This window comes from Oncorhynchus gorbuscha, linkage group LG09, assembly GCF_021184085.1.
Source record: "Oncorhynchus gorbuscha isolate QuinsamMale2020 ecotype Even-year linkage group LG09, OgorEven_v1.0, whole genome shotgun sequence".
NCBI lineage: Eukaryota > Metazoa > Chordata > Actinopteri > Salmoniformes > Salmonidae > Oncorhynchus > Oncorhynchus gorbuscha.
Genome location: NC_060181.1, coordinates 28,008,049 through 28,028,549, shown reverse-complemented (window position 1 = coordinate 28,028,549; position 20,501 = coordinate 28,008,049). Strand labels below are relative to the sequence as shown.

Below are 20,501 nucleotides of genomic sequence, written 5' to 3'. Positions count from 1 at the left end.
ACAACAGAAACCCAGACGACCTTTGTTTTTCTGAAGATTGTGCACCACCCATTTCTCTGAGCTTTAACTCTGCAACCAATCGCTTGCTCGAGAGCGGTCTGTCTTCAGCCAACTTCAATGAATCGATTGGTGGATGCATAGTGTGCCCGATGACCTCGTCCTTCTAGTATTATATGAACCAATCAGAGGTTTACAGTGAGTTTTTTTTGTCCCGCCCTGGTCTGTCAGCCAGTAGTTTGCCAGAAGAGGGACACTGGAAAGGGATTGCGCGTTGGAAGACAGACGACACAGCGACATAGCTAACTAGCTAGCTATGTTGTTATAGCGCTTTTATAAGTGAACTTCGTGATTTAAATAGTTTTGTTCGATATGAAAATGTTTAATTGAGTTTTTCGAGAATGCATATTTGTTGAAACACTTCAACATGGACAAGTAGAAGAAAAAGTGAGAAAATGTAGTAGCTAAGCTAACTCTGGGCAGCTTATTAATAACTAAACTCAACTGGACTTTTACAAGAACAAATGTTCCAGCTTTTTTGGGAAAGTTACCAACTTGCTTTATCATGTAACATTGATATATGTGAGTAAACAAACGAAAGTACTCGCAAGTAACTTGAGGCTTATTCAAGATTTAACTTTGTATATTTGTTTTTGCCAAGTTTGTGAACTGGAAGAGTTGCACTGTGGCAATCAACATAATGTCAACAGCATCATCAGCAGCAACCAACTCAACCCAACAGCAGCAACAGCGGGTCAAGCGAAGCGGTGACAGCGGGGTCTCCCCAACCATCTCTCCGGCCGGCTGCAGCAACGGCAGCACCACCACGATCCGGTTGCAGCCTATTCGTGCCACGGTGCCATACCAGCTCTTGCGTGGAAGTCAGCACAGCCCAACCCGCTCCTGCTCCTCTTCCTTCACAGTCGCGAGCAACACAGAACCGACATCGACGTCCCCTTGCAACAGTCCCTCCAGCCCGACGCAGCTGCTGCTCGCGAACCCGGGTGGAAACGGCTCGGTGGAGGGCAGGCTGGTCGCAAGGCAGAGACGCTCGCCGCCGGACAGCAAGAGCTCACCTGAGCAGTGTCCGATCTCGCCTGTTTTCAAAGGTGCAGTAGTGCCGTTTGTCCACCATTTATTGCATCCAAAGCTAGACAGGCTAGCTGTTGCTATAGCTAGCAAGCTAATTGGGTCAGATCGGGGTCTCTGCTAGACGCATCAGCATCACTAACACTTATTGTTTTGCCCAACATTTGTGTGTTTATAGGCCAATCCAGATATAGAAAAAAACAAACCTAGCTAACCCTGAAAATGCTGAAATGTATTGCGTATGTCATATGAATTATTATGGACCCAGTATCCAAATGTTGTCATGTTCAAATAATGAATTGGCATCGAGGCGATGCTTTGAAACCAGATATGTACTATGTTGTTTGATTTGCAAACTACTACTTTGGGCTTTCGATTTCTGTATCCGTGGCTATTATGGTGACGATGCAGTTACTGTACCTCCAGGCCAGCGCGCGGCAGTTGGATAAACACGACTGGTTCGCCGTATTAAAATAAATGAATAACTGCAACCACATCGGCGGACATGTTAAACGTATTCAATCAATATCATTCATGATTAGAGTGACATGGAAATGTATTTAGGTATTTTCTCTGAAATGGACGCTTGTTTACCAGCGCGAAGGAATGGAAATAATTACGTCGTTGACTGGAGAAGGTCGCGCGCTTATGGCAACACTGAGGCCTAGCAGGAGCGAGCGCATCTCGAGACGTAAACACGATAATTCTATTGCAAATATGAGTGCTGCTCTTGCTCGTTGCAAATAAGTTTATCTAAAGCTGTAGTGTTATTTTCCACCAGAGTCAATTGCACTCTCCTGTATTTGACAGGTAGGTAAATACATCCATCTAAGAGGTGAAATGTTATTAGGGAGTGCTATTCTTTCCCATAACTTATGATGGTATGGATTCTCGAAGAGGTAGAGACTGTATTCCAATCAATTTCTTTACCCACCAGGTCCACAATATGCTCTCTCTGTGCACCCTCTCTCAAAATAGGAGACCCCAGTAGCCTAGGTGTGCAATGCGGATTCTGCAGGTTTAGTAGGACTGTCAGCTGGTATTAGTACTGATTGAACAGCGGGATACCACTGCCCAGACCCCTAGAAAGCCTTGACCTCTCTCCATGTCAAGCTAGATATTATGGATGCAATATGGTGAGGTCACTGATCACCACAGAGTTTCTATACTTTTTAGGTCGGGGGCATTGGACAGGGGGCACCACGACCGGGTTTGAATGGAAAAGGAGGCCTTAACATGTCTTATCATACAATCTCTTAAAAAGCATATGATATTAAAAGGGCTAGATTTCTCATCTTTAACAGTTTGTCATTTGTACTGTAGTATTTATGAATTTGAGCTCAGGTCAAGCATGTAGGGTCTAGTCTCCAAAGAATGACAAGTGACAACCACATGATAGAAAAAGTAATTTGATACCCTCTGTGTTAGTATGCCATGCGTATGCAGTCATTGTTGATGGCCCAATGTGTTATGCAGTCATTAGAACTCATCTATTAACATTAGAGGTCGACCCATTATGATTTTTCAACGCCAATACCGATTATTGGAGGACCAAAAAAAGCCTATACCGATTCATCTTAATCGTCCGATTTTTAAAAATCTATTAATTTGTAATAATGACAATTGCAACACTACTGAATGAACACTTATTTTAACTTAATATAATACATCAATAAAAATGTATTTAGCCTCAAATAAATAATGAAACATGTTAAATTTGGTTTAAATAATGCATAAACATATGAAAGTTGGTGGTTCCTTTTAACATGAAACTTCAATATTCCAAGGTAAGAGGGTTTAGGTTGTAGTTAATATATTATTTATAGGACTATTTCTCTCTATACCATTTGTATACCTTTGACTATTGCATGTTCTTATAGGCACTTTAGTATTGCCAGTGTAACAGTATAGCTTCCGTCCCTCTCCTCGCCCCTACCTGGGATCGAACCAGGAACACATCGACAACAGCCACCCTTGAAGCAGCGTTACCCATGCAGAGCAAGGGGAATAACTACTCCAAGTCTCAGAGCGAGTGACGTTTGAAACGCTTTTAGCGCGCACCCCGCTAACTAGCTAGACATTTCACATCGGTTACACCAGATTCATCTCGGGAGTTGATAGGTTTGAAGTCATAAACAGCGCTGTGCTTGCGAAGAGCTGCTGGCAAAACGCACGAAAGTGCTGTTTGAATGAATGCTTACGAGCCTGCTGCTGGCTACCATCGCTCAGACTGCTCTATCAAATCATAGACTTAATTATAATATAATAACACACAGAAATACGAGCCTTTGGTCATTAATATGGTCAAATCCGGAAATTATAATTTCAAAAACAAAACGTTTATTATTTCAGTGAAATACGGAACCGTTCGGTATTTTATCTAACGGGTGGCATCCCTAAGTCTAAATATTCTTGTTACATTGCACAACCTTCAATGTTATGTCATAATTACGTAAAATTCTGGAAAATTAGTTCGCAATGAGCCAGGCTGCCCAAACTGTTGCATATACCCTGACTCTGCGTGCAATGAATGCAAGAGAAGTGACAATTTCACCTGGTTAATATTGCTTGCTAACCTGGATTTCTTTTAGCTAAATATGCAGGTTTAAAAATACATACTTCTGTGTATTGATTTTAAGAAAGGCATTGGTGTTTATGGTTAGATACAGTTGGATACAGTCCAACGATTGTGCTTTTTTCGCAAATGCGCTTTTGTTAAATCATTCCCCAGCGTTGCATCGATTATATGCAACTCATGTCACGCTAGATAAACTAGTAATATCATCAACCAGGTGTAGTTATAACTAGTGATTATGATTGATTGATTGATTGCTTTTTATAAGATAAGTCTAATGCTAGCTAGCAACTTACCTTGGCTTCTACTGCATTCGCGTAACAGGCAGGCTCCTCGTGAAGTGCAATGAGAGGCAGGTGGTTAGAGCGTTGGACGAGTTAATTGTAAGGTTGCAAGATTAGATCCTCCGAGCTGACAAGGTGAAAATCTGTCGTTCTGCCCCTGAACAAGGCAGTTAACCCACCGTTCCTAGGCCGTCATTGAAAATAAGAATGTGTTCTTAACTGACTTGCCTTACCTTTTTAAACGGCAAAATCAGTCCCCAAAAATACAGATTTCCGATTGTTATGAAAACTAGAAATTGGCCCTAATAAATCGGCCATTCCGATTAATCGGTCGACCTCTAATTAACACTATTTAGTTCCTACATTAGCATTAAGGACTCCCTGAAAAACACTGGCCATTGTTACTGAGTGGACTATCCTGGTTAAATAAATTAAATGAGGTAGTGCTTTGGGCCCAGTCTGTGTTGGTTATGCAATATGCACAAGTCTGTGCGTAAGTAGGTGTTTGTTTGATAATGGGAGACAAGCTGGCAAGCTCACACTCTGGTTTGTCACTACTGAAAGCGTTCCTTGGTTCAGTGTGGCATGTTCTGACATTCCATCACATTAAAAAAAGGTAATTTTCTGAGAGATGACATCATCATGCTTAAAGACCAGGAAAACCCCTAGAGAGACACTCCCACAACATTCTCATTCATCTTGACTCAAAGGCCCTTTTAACACATAACCTTTAGCTGAAACTAGCTTATATGAACCCAAAATAACAGGAAGGTGTTTAAAACAATCTGTTTAAAGTTGACTGACACTCAGTCAGTTCTGTGTCGGAGGTATGCCTATATCCTATCTATGGCTTTCTGCAGAGACCGGCCTAACTCATTGCTACAGGGTTGTTATGTTAAGGCAATGATTTTGTACTGCTTCAACCTAACATATATATGTTAGGGACATGAGTTGCTTGCATTTCCATAGCATATTGAATCTGGGCTCATATTCCACCATGTATAGAATAATCAATACCTTGTTGTATAAAAAGGGGGGATGTTATGGTTACAGGTCTTTAAGCGTATAGCTTGTAAAGCAGGCTTATAGATGACTGCAGGCTGGGAGTGATTTAGAATACATTACTCTGGCATGAACAGCTTTTATCTTCAGGTAGTAAGTTGGGGGGCAGTTAAACTTTCTAGCAATTTCTTGTAGTCACCCCTTTATGGCCGGTTTCCTGGACACAGATTAAGCCTCAGTCTGGTCCAGGACTAAAAAGCATATTCAGTGGATATTCTGTAAAGTGTTTCTGTGCCCGAGAAAATTGCCCCTCGTGTCAAGTTAAGTAACAAATGGGACAGTGAATATGTTGACGTAGGCATTATATAATCTAGTCTATGTTCCATTTTGACACCTGAAGTCATTACCTACAAGGGACTTGTGAATTCTGTCCAGGTATAACTTCAGAGAGAGCGAGGGCTGTAAACTACGCTGAAAAGTGTGTGACGCAACAGTTAATGAGCCAGTTCACGACGCTCTCGTGAAGCTGTAAAACAAAGACATGGCAGCTTCCTGTAATAGGCTTGGCATTAAAGGAACACAACACAACAACAACCACCTACTTCCTGATGAAAGGATCCATACTGCAGATCTGTGAGCTACGTCCTATATTAAGCTAGTGTACTACTTTTGACCAGAGCCACAGCTGTTCAAAATGGCACATAGTGCACTACTTTTGGACAAATCTATAGGGCTCTGTCATGCTCAGAGCCTGTTCTGCGAGTGACAGTCTTTGTGTGACCCTGTGCTGAACTGTCAGCCACACTTAAAGTGAGAGAGGGATTATGAGTGATTAACTCATGACATCATCACCTTGAATCGAGAACACAACCTGTCTCTCTTCCAAACTCCAATACGAGTCAATGTTGCCTTTCAATAGTAAGGGGTTGAATGAATGAGTTAGTCGTGCAGATAGAGAGGGATTGCGTATCTTGCATGAATGCTGAGCATTCAACCTCTGGAAACACCAGGATTGTGGGTTCAATTCCCGCATGGTTCACAGAGCCTACACACACTCAAAATATATGGATGCACTAACTAGTGTAAGTGGCTTTGGATAACAGCGTCTGCTAAGTAGCATGTGTTATTGTACTATTAACCCCCTTTTGTAAACCGTTTAATACTGTACGGATACACAGTGAGAGTGATTTCATCACCTTTATTTAAGAACTATTATTTTGAATCATCACATAGTTTTCTGTCACCAATGTCAAATAAATGTCCCATAGCTTCTACATAAAAGGCTTTCATCTTGGTTAGAGAAGCTTGTATCTGCGACCAGACCCAAATGTTAGGCTATTTCAACTTATTTCTTCCGTTGTTTACATCTCTATTTTTGGCCTGGCTGAAAAATCATTGAAATTTCCGGAAAGCATATGCACACAGGGCATCATTCCAAAGTGGGAATATGTGTTTTTCTTTCATTCTTGTTTTTTGGTATGATGACGGGTGCTCTCAATGTAGAGGCCTGGTTGGACTGACACCCCAATGCTAACATTTATTTAAGTTAAATACAAAATGTATAACTAAAATATAGTTGTATAAGTATTCACCCCCTTTGTTTAGGCAAGCCTACATTAGTTGAGGAGTACAATTTAGCTTAACAAATCAAATAATGAGTTACAAGGACTGATAATAGATGTTGACATGATTTTTGGAATGACTAACCCTTTCTCTGTCCCCCATACATAGAACATCTGTCAGGTCCCTCAGTCAAGTATTGAATTTCAAGCACAGATTCAACTACAAAAGACCAGGGAGCTTTTCAAAAGCCTCATAAAAGAGGGCAGTGATTGGTAGATGGGTAACAATAACAAATCAGACATTGATTATCTCTTTAAGCATGGTATAGTTAATAATTATGCTGTGGATTATGTATTAAACCACCCTTACACATCAAAGATACAGTCGTCCTTCTGAGCTGACCTGCAGGACAGGAATGAAACTGCTCAGGAATGTTAACAGGAGGCTATTGGTGATTTTAAAACAGTTGGAGTTTAATGGCTGAGATGAGAGAACTGAGGATGGATCAATAACATTGTAGTGACTCAAACAGAGTGAAAATAAGAATACAAATATTCCAAAACAAGGCACTAAAGTAATACTACAATTAAAGGAAAAGAAATACACTTTTTTGGCTTAAATGCAAAGCCTTCTGTTTGGGGAAAACCCAACACATCCGTGAGTAACTGCCTCCTTATTGTCAAGCATGGTGGTGGCTGCACCATGGTATGGGTATTCTTTATTTAATTAGGCAAGTCCATTAAGAACAAATTCTTATTTACAATGACGGCCTACTCCGGCCAAACCCGGGCAACACTGGGCCAATTGTGCGCCGCCCTATGGGACTCCCAATCACAGCCGGATGTGATGCAGCCTGGATTCAAACCAGGTACTGCAGTGACGCCTCTTGCACTGAGATGCAGTGTCTTAGACCACTGCGCCACTCGGGAGCCCACCCGGGGTATGCTTGACAGCGTCAAAGACTGGAGAGTTTTTCAGGATGCAAAGAAGCAGGATAGAGTTAAGCACATTCAACATTCTAGAGGAAAAGCTGTTATGTCTGCCTTACACCAGACACTGGGAGAGGAATTCACAAATCTCTTATGAAACTTACCCAAGAAGGCAGCTTTAGTTGCTGCCAAAGGTGTTTTTTTCATATGTTATTTACTCAGGGGGGTGAACAAGTATGTAACCAAGCTATATTAATGTTTTATTTTTAATTCGTCTTTAAAAAATGTTTAAATATTTCTTCCACTTTGACATTACAGAGTATTTTAAGAAGATTTTTGACAAACATTACAATTAAATACATTTTAATTACAGGTTGTAATGGTAAAATGTGGAAAAGTCTAAGGGAGTGAATACTTATACAAGCCACTGTAAGTAGCCACATAATGTAAACCTGTGCATTTTTCCCCTGGTATGATAGATTGGTGAGAGATATGCTATAGTAATGGTTACATTATAGTCAATATGCTATTGTAATGGGGGCTATAACCATATTAGGGTTATTGAATGACTTGAGACTGATGGTTATTGCATGTGTTAGCTGTTGTTTCTGTCACATATGTAACCTAGGCTTAAACCTGTGACATTGTCCTGTTAAGATAGGTTTTCCATAGGTAAGCCTGTGTTCCCTTAAACATTGTTCTGGTGTGGGAGAGTTTCTCCGTCAGTCAACACCATTCCTTTCTCTCTGTTCGTTCCCCCGGTAATTGCCATCTATCACCTTAATCTAAGTCATTGTGGGTGTATTTGATACATAGTTAGTCCTTGCCTCACCAATGTTCAGCAGTAGGTGTTAGTCTATGGCCTGAGGAGAAAGTATGTAGGTTTAGAAGTGTCTTTCTAACTGCCATGACGTGCCTAGTACTGTATAGCACTTTATTGTTGTAACTGTTTACTAGGCCTATTCCATATAGTATCGTATTCTAGATTTTCCAGCTCTGTTTAACTATTATTTTTAAAACTGACTGCAGATTGGCCCTAGCCTGGCATCCAAACGGATTACGTTTTAATCGTGAAAGCAGCCTTCCGTCTGGTTTAACCAGGCTAGTTTGGATCTTTTTCCTTCATGAAAGTCTCCACTTTAGGCTTAACCTTGTGAAACCTGACCTTAACTGTTGGATGTTATTTTGATAAGGCACTTTGAAGAGCTCAGCTTGAATGTTTATTCTTTGTTATCTGACTGGTGCCGTTTTTGAACGTTCCTTGTGACAGTGTGTCACATTACCTAGCTTTGAAGAAGACATCGTAATGTCTGTTTTGAATGTTTGCATATTGATCCATTCCCTTACAGTTTTCCCCCTCGTGTGATAGGGATTTACGCTTCGTTGCAACAGATATAATCAAACTGATCTTTGTTTTTCTCGTTCCCTTATGTTGATATGAATGCTTGTATTGCCGACTAGACCTAACCATTACAGGCACAGAGCTGGTGTGAGGAAGGCCAACACTCATAAGGTGTCCGCATGCTTCAGTTCGGCTGACACCTAGCTCAGCTTGCATACTCCCTTAAAAGACGGCTTGAAAAACGAGAAAAATGTGGCAATAGTACCGTTTGTCAATTTTGAGACTCCATAGCCAAGATACACTTCCTCAAAATAATCAGAGGTAATTCAAGAAATATCTCATTCATTTTGACGTTTTTTTGCCGAACAAAAGTTTGTCCCGCAGTTTTGCATCTGACTAGGATGTTTGGTGCAGTATATCCCTAGTGACAATAATTTGCATGAGAACGAGTCATCTCTCATTTAATGACAACAGGCACTTCATTGACGAATCCCTACTGTTGACCAATCGCTGATGAGGGGGTGTAGACTTATGCTCTTGACTTTGGCTTGCCTTGAGAATTTTGTGTGTGCGCCCGAACAGCCGAAAAACCTCTGCTGAAGTCAAAAACCAACAAAACGTCACAAAATGCCGTCATAATAAATGCTCGAACTGTTTCGGCTGGGAAGCATGCGGACGCCTTTAGAAAAAGGGTTCGAAAATCCATTTTGTTTCCAGGTAGAAACATTTTGGGTTCCATGTAGAACCCTCTGTCGAAAGGGTTCTATCTGGAATGAAAAACGATGCTACTAGGAACCAAAAGGGTTATACCAGGAACCAACCAGGGTTCTTGATAGGGTTCTGCTATAGGGACTGCCGCAGAACCCTTTAAGGTTCTAGATATAACTGTTTTTTTCTAAGAGTGTAGTAGAACAGCAAACATTTAAATGAGCAAGTTACAACTCATACAAATGAAATGATGAGAAGTCCAATAAGTTTGAAGAGGAGTGTCTTAATGATTTGACCTGCGATATAGATCAAAACTTTTGGGTGAACTGTTGGAATCATAGAAATAACATGATTTATATTAAGAAGCAAAGTGGAAAGCAGCATCATTTTTGTTTGGAACAATCTGTTGACTGCATTTGACCTAACATAATGGCATGCAACTGTTCCACAAGAGGAGAGAAAAATGGAATAAACTATGAAAACGGACATTGCACTTGGCTGAGTGGCATTTGAAAATATTGCATGTGATATGAATTTCTTGCTATATGGATATTGCACATGTCAATATTTTGTGATTTTGAATGTGAATTAGATTATGATGTGACAATTCTAAAGTATCCCAGAGCTTTTGTGTTTAGTCGGAAAAAGACTTTCAACATCTTTCAAGAAGAGCTTAGCATATTATTTCCTCTTTCTTACTTCCTGTTACTTCTTACTTCTTCTGACCTCTGCTTCGCTGATACAGCTAACTGCTGCTTGACATAGTGTGTCAGAACACAGCCAAGGCTTTACTAGAAGTACCCTCAGAATGCACTAGTATTTACCTGTAATCCAGTGGATTTTCCCCAGGTGACGCTGTCCTGTGCCTTTCTCAGTGGGATCTGATCCCACTAAGGCGTACAGGACCTGTCAGTCAGCGCAGGGGGCCAGCCTCCCTAAGCCCACCTAGTACACTTGAGGGCAAAACACTGCTGTGCTAATGTCTTTGAAAAACATGTCAACCTCTTCCCTCAAAACCTATTTTTGTCAAATACACATGGTTAGCAGATGTTAATGCGAGTGTAGCAAAATGCTTGTGCTTCTAGTTCCGACAATGCAGTAGTAACCAACGAGTAATCTAACCCAACAATTCCAAAACTACTACCTTATACACACGTGTAAAGGGATAAAGAATATGTACATAAAGATATATGAATGTGTGATGGTACAGAACGGCATAGGCAAGATGCAGTAGATGGTATTGAGTACAGTATATACATATGAGATGAGTAACGTAGGGTATGTAAACAAAGTGGCATCGTTTAAAGTGGCTAGTGATACATGTATTACATAAAGATGCAGTAGATGTTATAGAGTACAGTATATACATATGAGATGAGTAATTTAGGGTATGTAAACATTATATTAAGCAGCATTGTTTAAAGTGGCTAGTGATGTATTTTACATCCATTTTCATCCGTTATTAAAGTGGCTGGAGTTGAGTCAGTGTGTTGGCAGCAGCCACTCAATGTTAGTGGTGGCTGTTTAACAGTCTGATGGCCTTGAGATAGAAGCTGTTTTTCAGTCTCTCGGTCCCTGCTTTGATGCACCTGTACTGACCTCGCCTTCTGGATGATAGCGGGGTGAACAGGCAGTGGCTCGGGTCGTTGTTGTCCTTAATGATCTTTATGGCCTTCCTGTGACATTGGGTGGTGTAGGGGTCCTGGAGGGCAGGTAGATTGCCCCCGTGATGCGTTGTACAGACCTCACTACCCCTTGGAGAGCCTTACGGTTGTGGGCAGAGCAGTTGCCGTACCAGGCGGTGATACAGCCCGCCAGGATGCTCTCGATTGTGCATCTGTAGAAGTTTGTGAGTGCTTTTGGTGACAAGCCGAATTTCTTCAACCTCCTGAGCTCCTGAGGAGCTGCTGCGCCTTCTTCACGACACTGTCTGTGTGGGTGGACTAATTCAGTTTGTCCGTGATGTGTACGCCGAGGAACTTAAAACTTACTACCCTCTCCACTACTGTCCCATCGATGTGGATAGGGGGGTGCTCCCTCTGCTGTTTCCTGAAGTCCACAATCATTCCCTTTGTTTTGTTGACGTTGAGTGTGAGAATATTTTCCTGACACCACACCCCGAGGGCCCTCACCTCCTCCCTGTAGGCCGTCTCGTCGTTGTTGGTAATCAAGCCTACCACTGTAGTGTCATCCGCAAACCTGATGATTGAGTTGGATGTGTGCATGGCCACGCAGTCATGGGTGAACAGGGAGTACAGGAGAGGGCTCAGAACGCACCCTTGTGGGACCCCAGTGTTGAGGATCTGCGGGGTGGAGATGTTGTTACCTACCCTCACCACCTGCGGGCGGCCCGTCAGGAAGTCCAGTACCCAGTTGCACAGGGTGGGGTCGAGACCCAGGGTCTCGAGCTTGATGAGGAGTTTTGAGGGTACTATGGTGTTAAATGCTGAGCTGTAATCGATGAACAGCATTCTCACATAGGTATTCCTCTTGTCCAGATGGGTTAGGCCAGTGTACAGTGTGGTTGCGATTGCGTCGTCTGTGGACCAATTTGGGCGGTAAGCAAATTGGAGTGGGTCTAGGGTGTCAGGTAGGGTGGAGGTGATATGGTCCTTGACTAGTCTCTCAAAGCACTTCATGATGACGGAAATGAGTGCGACGGGGAGGTAGTCATTTAGCTTAGCTTTCTTGGGAACAGGGACAATGGTGGCCCTCTTGAAGCATGTGGGAACAGCAGACTGAGATAAGGATTGATTGAATATGTCCGTAAACACACCAGCCAGCTGGTCTGCGTATGCTCTGAGGACGCGGCTGGGGATGCCGTCTGGGCCTGCAGCCTTGCGAGGGTTAACACGTTTAAATGTTTTACTCACGTCGGCTGCAGTGAAGGAGAGTCCGCAGGTTTTGGTTGCGGGCCGTGTCAGTGGCACTGTATTGTCCTCAAAGTGGGCAAAAAAGTTATTTTGTCTGTCTGGGAGCAAGACATCCTGGTCTGTGAAGGGGCTGGTTTTCTTTTTGTAATTTGTGATTGACTGTAGACCCTGCCACATACCTCTTGTGTCTGAGCCGTTGAATTGCGACGCTACTTTGTCTCTATACTTATGCTTTGCTTGTTTGATTGCCTTGCGGAGGGAATAGCTACACTGTTTTTATTCGGTCATGTTTCCGGTCACCTTGCCCTGGTTAAAAGCAGTGGTTCGCGCTTTCAGTTTTACGCGAATGCTGCCATCAATCCACGGTTTCTGGTTTGGGAATGTTTTAATTGTTGCTATGGGTACGACATCGTCAATGCACTTTCTAATGAACTCGCTCACCAAATCAGCGTATTCGTCAATGTGGTTGTTGGAATCAACGTGGAACATAATCCCAATCCACGTGATTGAAGCAGTCTTGAAGCGTGGAATCAGATTGGTTGGACCAGCGTTGAACAGAGCTGAGCGCGGGAGCTTCTTGTTGTAGTTTCTGTTTGTAGGAAGGGAGCAACAAAATGGAGTCGTGGTCAGCTTTTCTGAAAGTAGGCCTTATATGCGTAGCGGACGTTAGAACAACAATGATCCAGGGTTTTACCAGCCCTGGTTGCGCAATCGATATGCTGATACAATTTAGGGAGTCTTGTTTTCAGATTAGCCTTGTTAAAATCCCCAGCTACAATGAATGCAGCATCAGGATATGTGTTTTCCAGTTTGCATAGAGTCAAATAACGTTTGTTCAGGGCCATTGATGTGTCTGCTTGGGGGGTAATATATACGGCTGTGATTATAATCGAAGAGAATTCCCTTGGTAGATAATGCGGTCGACATTTGATTGTGAGGAATTCTAAATCAGGTGAACAGAAGGACTTGAGTTCCTGTATGTTGTTATGATCACATCACATCTCGTTAATCATAAGGCATATCCCCCCGCCCCTCTTCTTACTAGAAAGATGTTTGTTTATGTCTTCGCGATGCGTGTAGAAACCAGCTGGCTGTACCGACTCCTTTAGCGTCTTTTGAGTGAGCCATGTTTCCGTGAAGCAAAGAACGTTACAGTCTCTGATGTCTCTCTGGAATACTACCCTTGCTCGGATTTCATCAACCTTGTTGTCAAGAGACTGGACATTGGCGAGAAGTATGCTAGGAAGTGGTGCACGATGTGCCCGTCTCCTGAGCCTGACCAGAAGACCGCTTCGTTTGCCTCTTTTGCGACGTCGTTGTTTTGGGTTGCCGGCTGGGATCCGATCCGTTGTCCGGGTGGAAGGCAGAACACAGGATCCGCTTCGCGAAAGTCATATTCCTGGTCGTAATGATGGTGAGTTGACGTTGCTCTTATATTCATTAGTTCCTCCCGACTGTATGTAATGAAACCTAAGATTACCTGGGGTACCAATGTAAGAAATAACACTTAAAAAATACTGAATAGTTTCCTAGGAACGAGAAGCGAGGCGGCCATCTCTGTTGGCGCCGGAAGTTTTTTGCAACACAACAAAATACCAACATTTACTCAATACTTCCTAGTTATGAGAAACTTCAGCGTAGGTCAAGTCCTCCATAAATCATAGGGGTTATTGTGCACTTCACCAGTCTGTTTCATGTCATACTGGAATGTTGTTTTTAGAAACCTGGCCTGTTTGGTCAACTTTGCTAAAGGCCTATATATACGCTAGCTAGCATCGTGTGAGTTGAAAGTTTTAGTTTTTGAATATTCTAGTCCCTTACAAGGCCACAGGGTTAGGATGGTGTAAATATTGCTGTTTCTATCGCACATACACACACACACCAACCAGAGAGTGTTGCTAGAACAAACACACAGCCCTTGACCCAGATCCTCAGGTCCCAGGGAGCCTGGAAAGAGCCTTGGGGGTGTGTGAGAGGTATTTTTTATCAGGTGTAGGGTTGCCTCATCATGAAGGCTTGGCCGTGAGGAAGGATGGGCTGGGCTGCTCCAAGGGTAACCAAGTCAACCTGCAGTCTCTGACCACAACACTGTGACATTGTTGTTTCAGTCTGCATCCTCACATATTGCCACTAAAAAATATATTGTGGGGATTCTAAAAAGTGCTTCTGACTGTACAGAATGTGGTGGATTGGCATAGTAATCTGATCTGTTTTTTAATAGATTATAAGCGCAAAGGTAATGTACTGGGTCAGACAGCAGACCTATCAGCTTGCTGCCAGCTCTTACCAAAGTTTTTGAAAAAATTGTGTTTGACCAAATACAATGCTATTTCTCTGTAAACAAATTAACAACAGACTTTCAGCATGCTTACAGAGAAGTGCACTCATCTTGTACTGCACTGACACAAATGACTGATGATTGGTTGAAAGAAATTGATTATAAGAAGAATGTGGGAGCTGTATTGTTAGATTTCTGTGCAGCCTTTGAAATTATTGACCATAAACTGTTGTTGAGAAAACGTACAGTACCAGTCAGACGTTTGTACACACCTACTCATCCAGGGTTTATTTTGTACTATTTTCTACATTATAGAATAATTGTGAAGACATCAAAACTATGAAATAACACATATGGAATCATATAGTAACCAAAAAAGTGTTAAACAAATCCAAATATATTTTAGATTTTAGATTTTTCATGACAGCTTTGCACCCTTAGCATTATCTCAACCAGCGTCATGAGGTAGTCACCTGGAATGAGTTTCAATTAACAGGTGTGACTTGTTAAAAGTGAATTTGTGGAATTTCTTTCCTTAATGAGCCAATCAGTTGTGTTGTGACATGTTAGGGGTGGTATACAGAAGACGGTCCTATTTGGTAAAATATAAAAAAATAAGTAAAATAAGTCCATATTATGGCAAGAATAACTCACATAAGCAAAGAGAAACGACAGTCCATCATTACTTTAAGATATGAAGGTTGGTCAATCCAGATAATGTCAAGAACTTTGAAAGTTTATTTTTGTGCAGTTGCAAAAACCATCAAGCGCTATGATGAAACTGGCTCTCATGAGGACCGCCACAAGAAAGGAAGACCCAGAGTTACCTCTGCTGCAGAGAATACGTTCATTAGAGTTGACTGTCTCTCATGAGGACCGTCACAGGAAAATAAGACCTAGAGTTACCTCTGCTGCAGAGATTACGTTCATTAGAGTTGACTGCATCTCAGATTGCAGCCCAAATAAATGCTTCACAGAGTTCAAGTAACAGACACATCTCAACATCAACTGTTCAGAAGAGACTGTGTGAATCAGGCCTTCATGGTCGAATTGCTGCAAAGAAACCACTATTAAAGCACACTTGCCTAGTTAAATAAAGGTGAAAAAAATTCAAAATAAGAAGACGCTTGCTTGGGCCAAGAAACACGAGCAATGGACATTAGACCGGTGGAAATCTGTCCTTTGGTCTGATGAGCCCAAATTTGTGACTTTTGGTGACAAACGCTGTGTCTTTGTGAGATGCAGAGTAGGTGAACGGAGGATCTCCGCATGTGTGGTTCCCACCATGAAGCATGGAGGAGGAGGTGTGATGGTTTTGGGAGGCTTTGTTGGTGACACTGTCCGTTATTTATATAGCATTCAAGGCACACTTAACCAGCATGGCTACCACAGCATTCTGCAGCGATAAGCCATCCCATCTGGTTTGTGCTTAGTGGGACTGTCATTTGTTTTTAAACAGGACAATGACCCAACACACCTCCAGGCTGTGTAAGGGCTATTTGACCAATAAGGAGACTGAAGGAGTGCTGCATCAGATGACCTGGCCTCCAAAATCACCCGACCTCATCCCAATTGAGATGGTTTGGGATGAGTTGGACCGCAGAGTGAAGAAATAGCAGCCAACAAGTGCTCAGCATATGTGGGAACTCCTTCAAGAATGTTGGAAAATAATTCCAGGTGAAGCTGGTTGAGAGAGTGCCAAGATTGTGCAAAGCTGCCATCAAGGTAAAGAGTGGCTACTTTGAAGAACCTCAAAACCCTTGCATGAGTAGGTGGTGTCCCAAACTTTTGACTGGTACTGTATGTGTTATGGATTTTCAACCTCTGACATATCGTGGATTCAGAGCTATCTATCTAATAGAACTCAGATTGTTTTCTTTAATGGACGCTTCTCTAATGTCAAACATGTTAAGTGTGGTATACCGCAGGGCAGCTCTCAAAGCTTTCTACTCTTTTCTATTTTTACCAATGACCTGCCACTGGCATTAAACAAAGCATGTGTGTCCATGTATGCTGATGATTCATCCATATACGCATTTCGAACCACCACTAATTAAGTCACTGAAACACTTATCAAAGAGTTGCAGTCAGTTTTGAAATGCTTGGCCAGTAATAAACTGGTCCTGAACATCTCTAAAACTAAGAGCATTATATTTGGTACAAATAATTCCTGAAGTTCTAGATCTCAGTTGAATCTGGTAATGAATAGTGTGGCTGTTGAAAAAGTTGAGGAGACTAAATGACTTGGTGTTACTTTAGATTGTAAACTGTCATTGTCATATAATATAGATTCAGTAGTTGTAAAAATGGTGAGAGTTCTCTCTGTAATAAAGAGATGCTCTGCTTTTTTGACACCACACTCCACAATGCAAGTCCTGCAGACTAGTTTTATCATAGGTTGATTATTGTCCAGTCATATGGTCAAGTGCTGCAGCTGGCCCAGAACAGAGTAACATGTCTTGTTCTTCATTGTAATCAGAGGGATAATATCAATACTATTCATGCCAGTCTCTCTTGGCTAAGAGTTGAGGAAGACTGACCACATCACTTCTTGTTTTTGTAAGAAACTTGAACATGTTGGAAATTCCAAATTGTTTACATATTGAACTTGCACACAGCACTGACACACACGCTTACCCCATTGGACATTCTACCAGGGTTCTTTTCACACTCCACAGGGCCAGAACAAATTCAAGGAAACATACAGTATTATACAGGGAAGTCCCTTCCATCTCATGTAGCGCATGTGAAACCTGGTTAAAACAACCACTCTCCCCCATGTGACCTACTTGTATGTACTGACATGTATGTGGAACTGATAGATGCACACTACATGTTAATGTTTTTAAGTGTACATTATATATATAAAAGTATTTGGACACCCAAATAAGCTATTTCAGCCACACCCGTTGCTGACAGGTGTATAAAATTGATCTCCATAGACAAACCTTTGCAGTGGAATTGCCTTACTGAAGAGCTCAGTGACTTTCAACGTGGCACCGTCATAGGATGCCACCTTTCCAACACGTCAGTTTGTGAAATCTCTGCCCTGCTAGATCTGCCCTGGTCAATTGTAAGGGTTGTTAGTGTGAATTGGAAACGTCTAGGAGCAACAACGGCTCAGCCGTGAAGTGGTAAGCCACACAAGCTCACAGAACAGGACCGAGTGCTGAAGCGCAGCACATAAAAATCGTCTGTCCTCGGTTGCAACACTCACAAGTTCCAAACTGCCTCTGGAAGCTACAAGAACTGTTCGTCGGGAGCTTCATGGGTTTCCAAGGCCAAGCTGCTGCACACAAGCCTAAGATTACCATGTGCATCGCCAAGCGTTGGTTGGAGTGGTGTAAAGCTCTCGGCCATTGGACTCTGAAACAGTGGAAACTGAAATTCTCTGAAATGATGAATAACGCTTCACCATCTGGCAGTTCGATGGACGAATCTGGGTTTGGTGGATGCCGGGAGAACGCTACCTGCCCCAATGCATAGGGCCAACTGTAAAGTTTGGTGGAGGAGGAATAATGGTCTGGGGCTGTTTTTCATGGTTCAGTATTGCCCCTTGTTCCGGTGAAGGGAATCTTAATGCTACAGCATACAATTACATTTTAGAAGATTCTATGCATCCAACTTTGTGGTAACAGTTTGGTGAAGGCACTTTTCTGTTTCAGCATGACAAAGCCCTCGTGCACAATGCGAGGTTCATACAGGTTTGTTAAGATCGGTGTGGAACAACTTGACTGACTTGCACAGAGCCCAGACATCAACAGGGTCTCTAACACCTTTGGGATAAATTTGACCTCACTAATGCTTCCATTCAGCCACAAGAGCAAGTTCCCATAGCAATGCCCTAACACCTTCCCAGAAGAGTGGAGGCTGTTATAACCGTAAAGGGGAGACCGACTCCATAAAAATGCTCATGATTTTGGGATTGAGATGTTCGACGAGTAGGTGTCCACATACTTTTGATAATGTAGTGCATGCAAATTGTAAAGTATCTTGTCTGTCATGTTTTTTCTTTTCTTTTTTTACCCCTTTTTTCTCCCCAATTTCGTGGTACCCAATTGGTAGTAGTTACAGTCTTGTCTCGTCGCTGCAACTCCCGTACGGGCTCGGGAGAGATGAAGGTCGAGAGCCATGCATCCTCCGAAACACAACCAAGCCGCACTGCTTCTTGACACAATGCACATCCAACCCGGAAGCCAGCCGCACCAATGTGTCAGAGGAAACACCGTACACCTGGTGACCTGGTTAGCGTGCACTGTGCCCGTCCCGCCACAGGAGTCGTTAGTGTGCGAAGTGTGCGATATCCCTGCTGGCCAAACCCTCCCTAACCTTGACGACACTGGGCCAATTGTGCGCCGCCCCATGGGTTGCAGCCAGCTGCGACAGCCTGGGCTCGAACCCAGAATCTCTGGTGGCACAGCTAGCACTGCGATGCAGTGCCTTAGACCACTGCACCACCTGGGAGGCCACTGTCTGTAATGTTTTTATCGTTACGTGTCAGACCTCAGTAAGGCTAGCTGTCGCCATTGGTGTTGTCTAGTGTTGTCTAATGGGGATTCTAATAAATCGTTGCCTGTGAGAGCCTCCTCATTTAAAATGTCTCATCCCCCTCCTCTCTTGCACACCCTCTCTCTCTTTCTCTCTAGTAGAGAGGTCCAAGCCCCAGCAGCGTAACACGGGAGCCATCCGGCGGACTTCCTCCCTGGGTACCATCACCGGCCCCTACCTTACCGGCCAGTGGCCTCGTGACCACCACGTGCACTACCCCTCATGCATGAAAGATAAATCCACTCAGGTAGGTGTCCCCTCAATTCCTGTCCCCACTATGTGTCATGTTTTATCTGGTTCCCCCACTGAGATGAATGAATGACTGTACACTATTCTTTGTGCATTAAAGACAAATCCACTCAGGTAGGTGCCTCCCCACTTCCTGTCCCCCTAACCTATCCTTCATGTGTCACGCTTTGTTCAGTCCCCCTACTGAGATGAATGCATGTGGCATTTAATTCAACGACAAAGACCTAACGATATTCCAGCTAGAAGAAACTAGGTTTATTGGTCCTTCTGTAGCTCAGTTGGTAGAGCATGGCGCTTGTAACGCCAGGGTAGTGGGTTCGATCCCCGGGACCACCCATACGTAGAATGTATGCACACATGACTGTAAGTCGCTTTGGATAAAAGCGTCTGCTAAATGGCATATATTATTATTATTATATATTATTGATAGCTCTGGTTTTCTGATCTGCACAGTTTGATCAGCAAAGTTAGTTTTGAACTAGCATGCTGAGGTGAAGGACAGGAAACAACTACAGATGTAGGATCTTAATTTGACTTATATTATATTGTCACAGCAAAATAATCCAGCAGCAACAGAATTTTAACATTTACTCCATAATGGTTCTTGATGGATGGTTAGGCTATTAGCTGGTCAAAAGTAGGCTACATTAAAAGTGCAAAACTGTTAATATAACTGTGTGTTAGTGTGAGTTTTCAGTGAATTTACAGTGCCTTGCGAAAGTATTCGGCCCCCTTGAACTTTGCGACCTTTTGCCACATTTCAGGCTTCAAACATAAAGATAAAAAACTGTATTTTTTTGTGAAGAATCAACAACAAGTGGGACACAATTATGAAGTGGAACGACATTTATTGGATATTTCAAACTTTTTTAACAAATCAAAAACTGAAAAATTGGGCGTGCAAAATTATTCAGCCCCTCTACTTTCAGTGCAGCAAACTCTCTCCAGAAGTTCAGTGAGGATCTCTGAATGATCCAATGTTGACCTAAATGACTAATGATGATAAATACAATCCACCTGTGTGTAATCAAGTCTCTGTATAAATGCACCTGCACTGTGATAGT

The 20,501-nt window shown here is 42.6% G+C and overlaps 1 protein-coding gene across 3 annotated transcripts in view; it reads left to right on the top strand.

The window, feature by feature from the left end:
- The first annotated feature begins 250 nt into the window (after positions 1 to 250).
- glcci1a (glucocorticoid induced 1a) overlaps positions 251 to 20,501 on the top strand; it is a 35,301-nt gene continuing 15,050 nt past the window's right edge. For 2 of the 3 annotated variants that reach the window (XM_046361863.1, XM_046361862.1), the window contains exons 1-2: positions 251 to 1,106; positions 19,287 to 19,435. In XM_046361863.1, coding sequence (XP_046217819.1) covers positions 698 to 1,106; positions 19,287 to 19,435 — 558 coding nt within the window. In that variant the 5' untranslated portion in view covers positions 251 to 697. The remainder of the gene's footprint in view (positions 1,107 to 19,286; positions 19,436 to 20,501) is intronic. The other variant, XM_046361864.1, reaches the window with a different exon arrangement.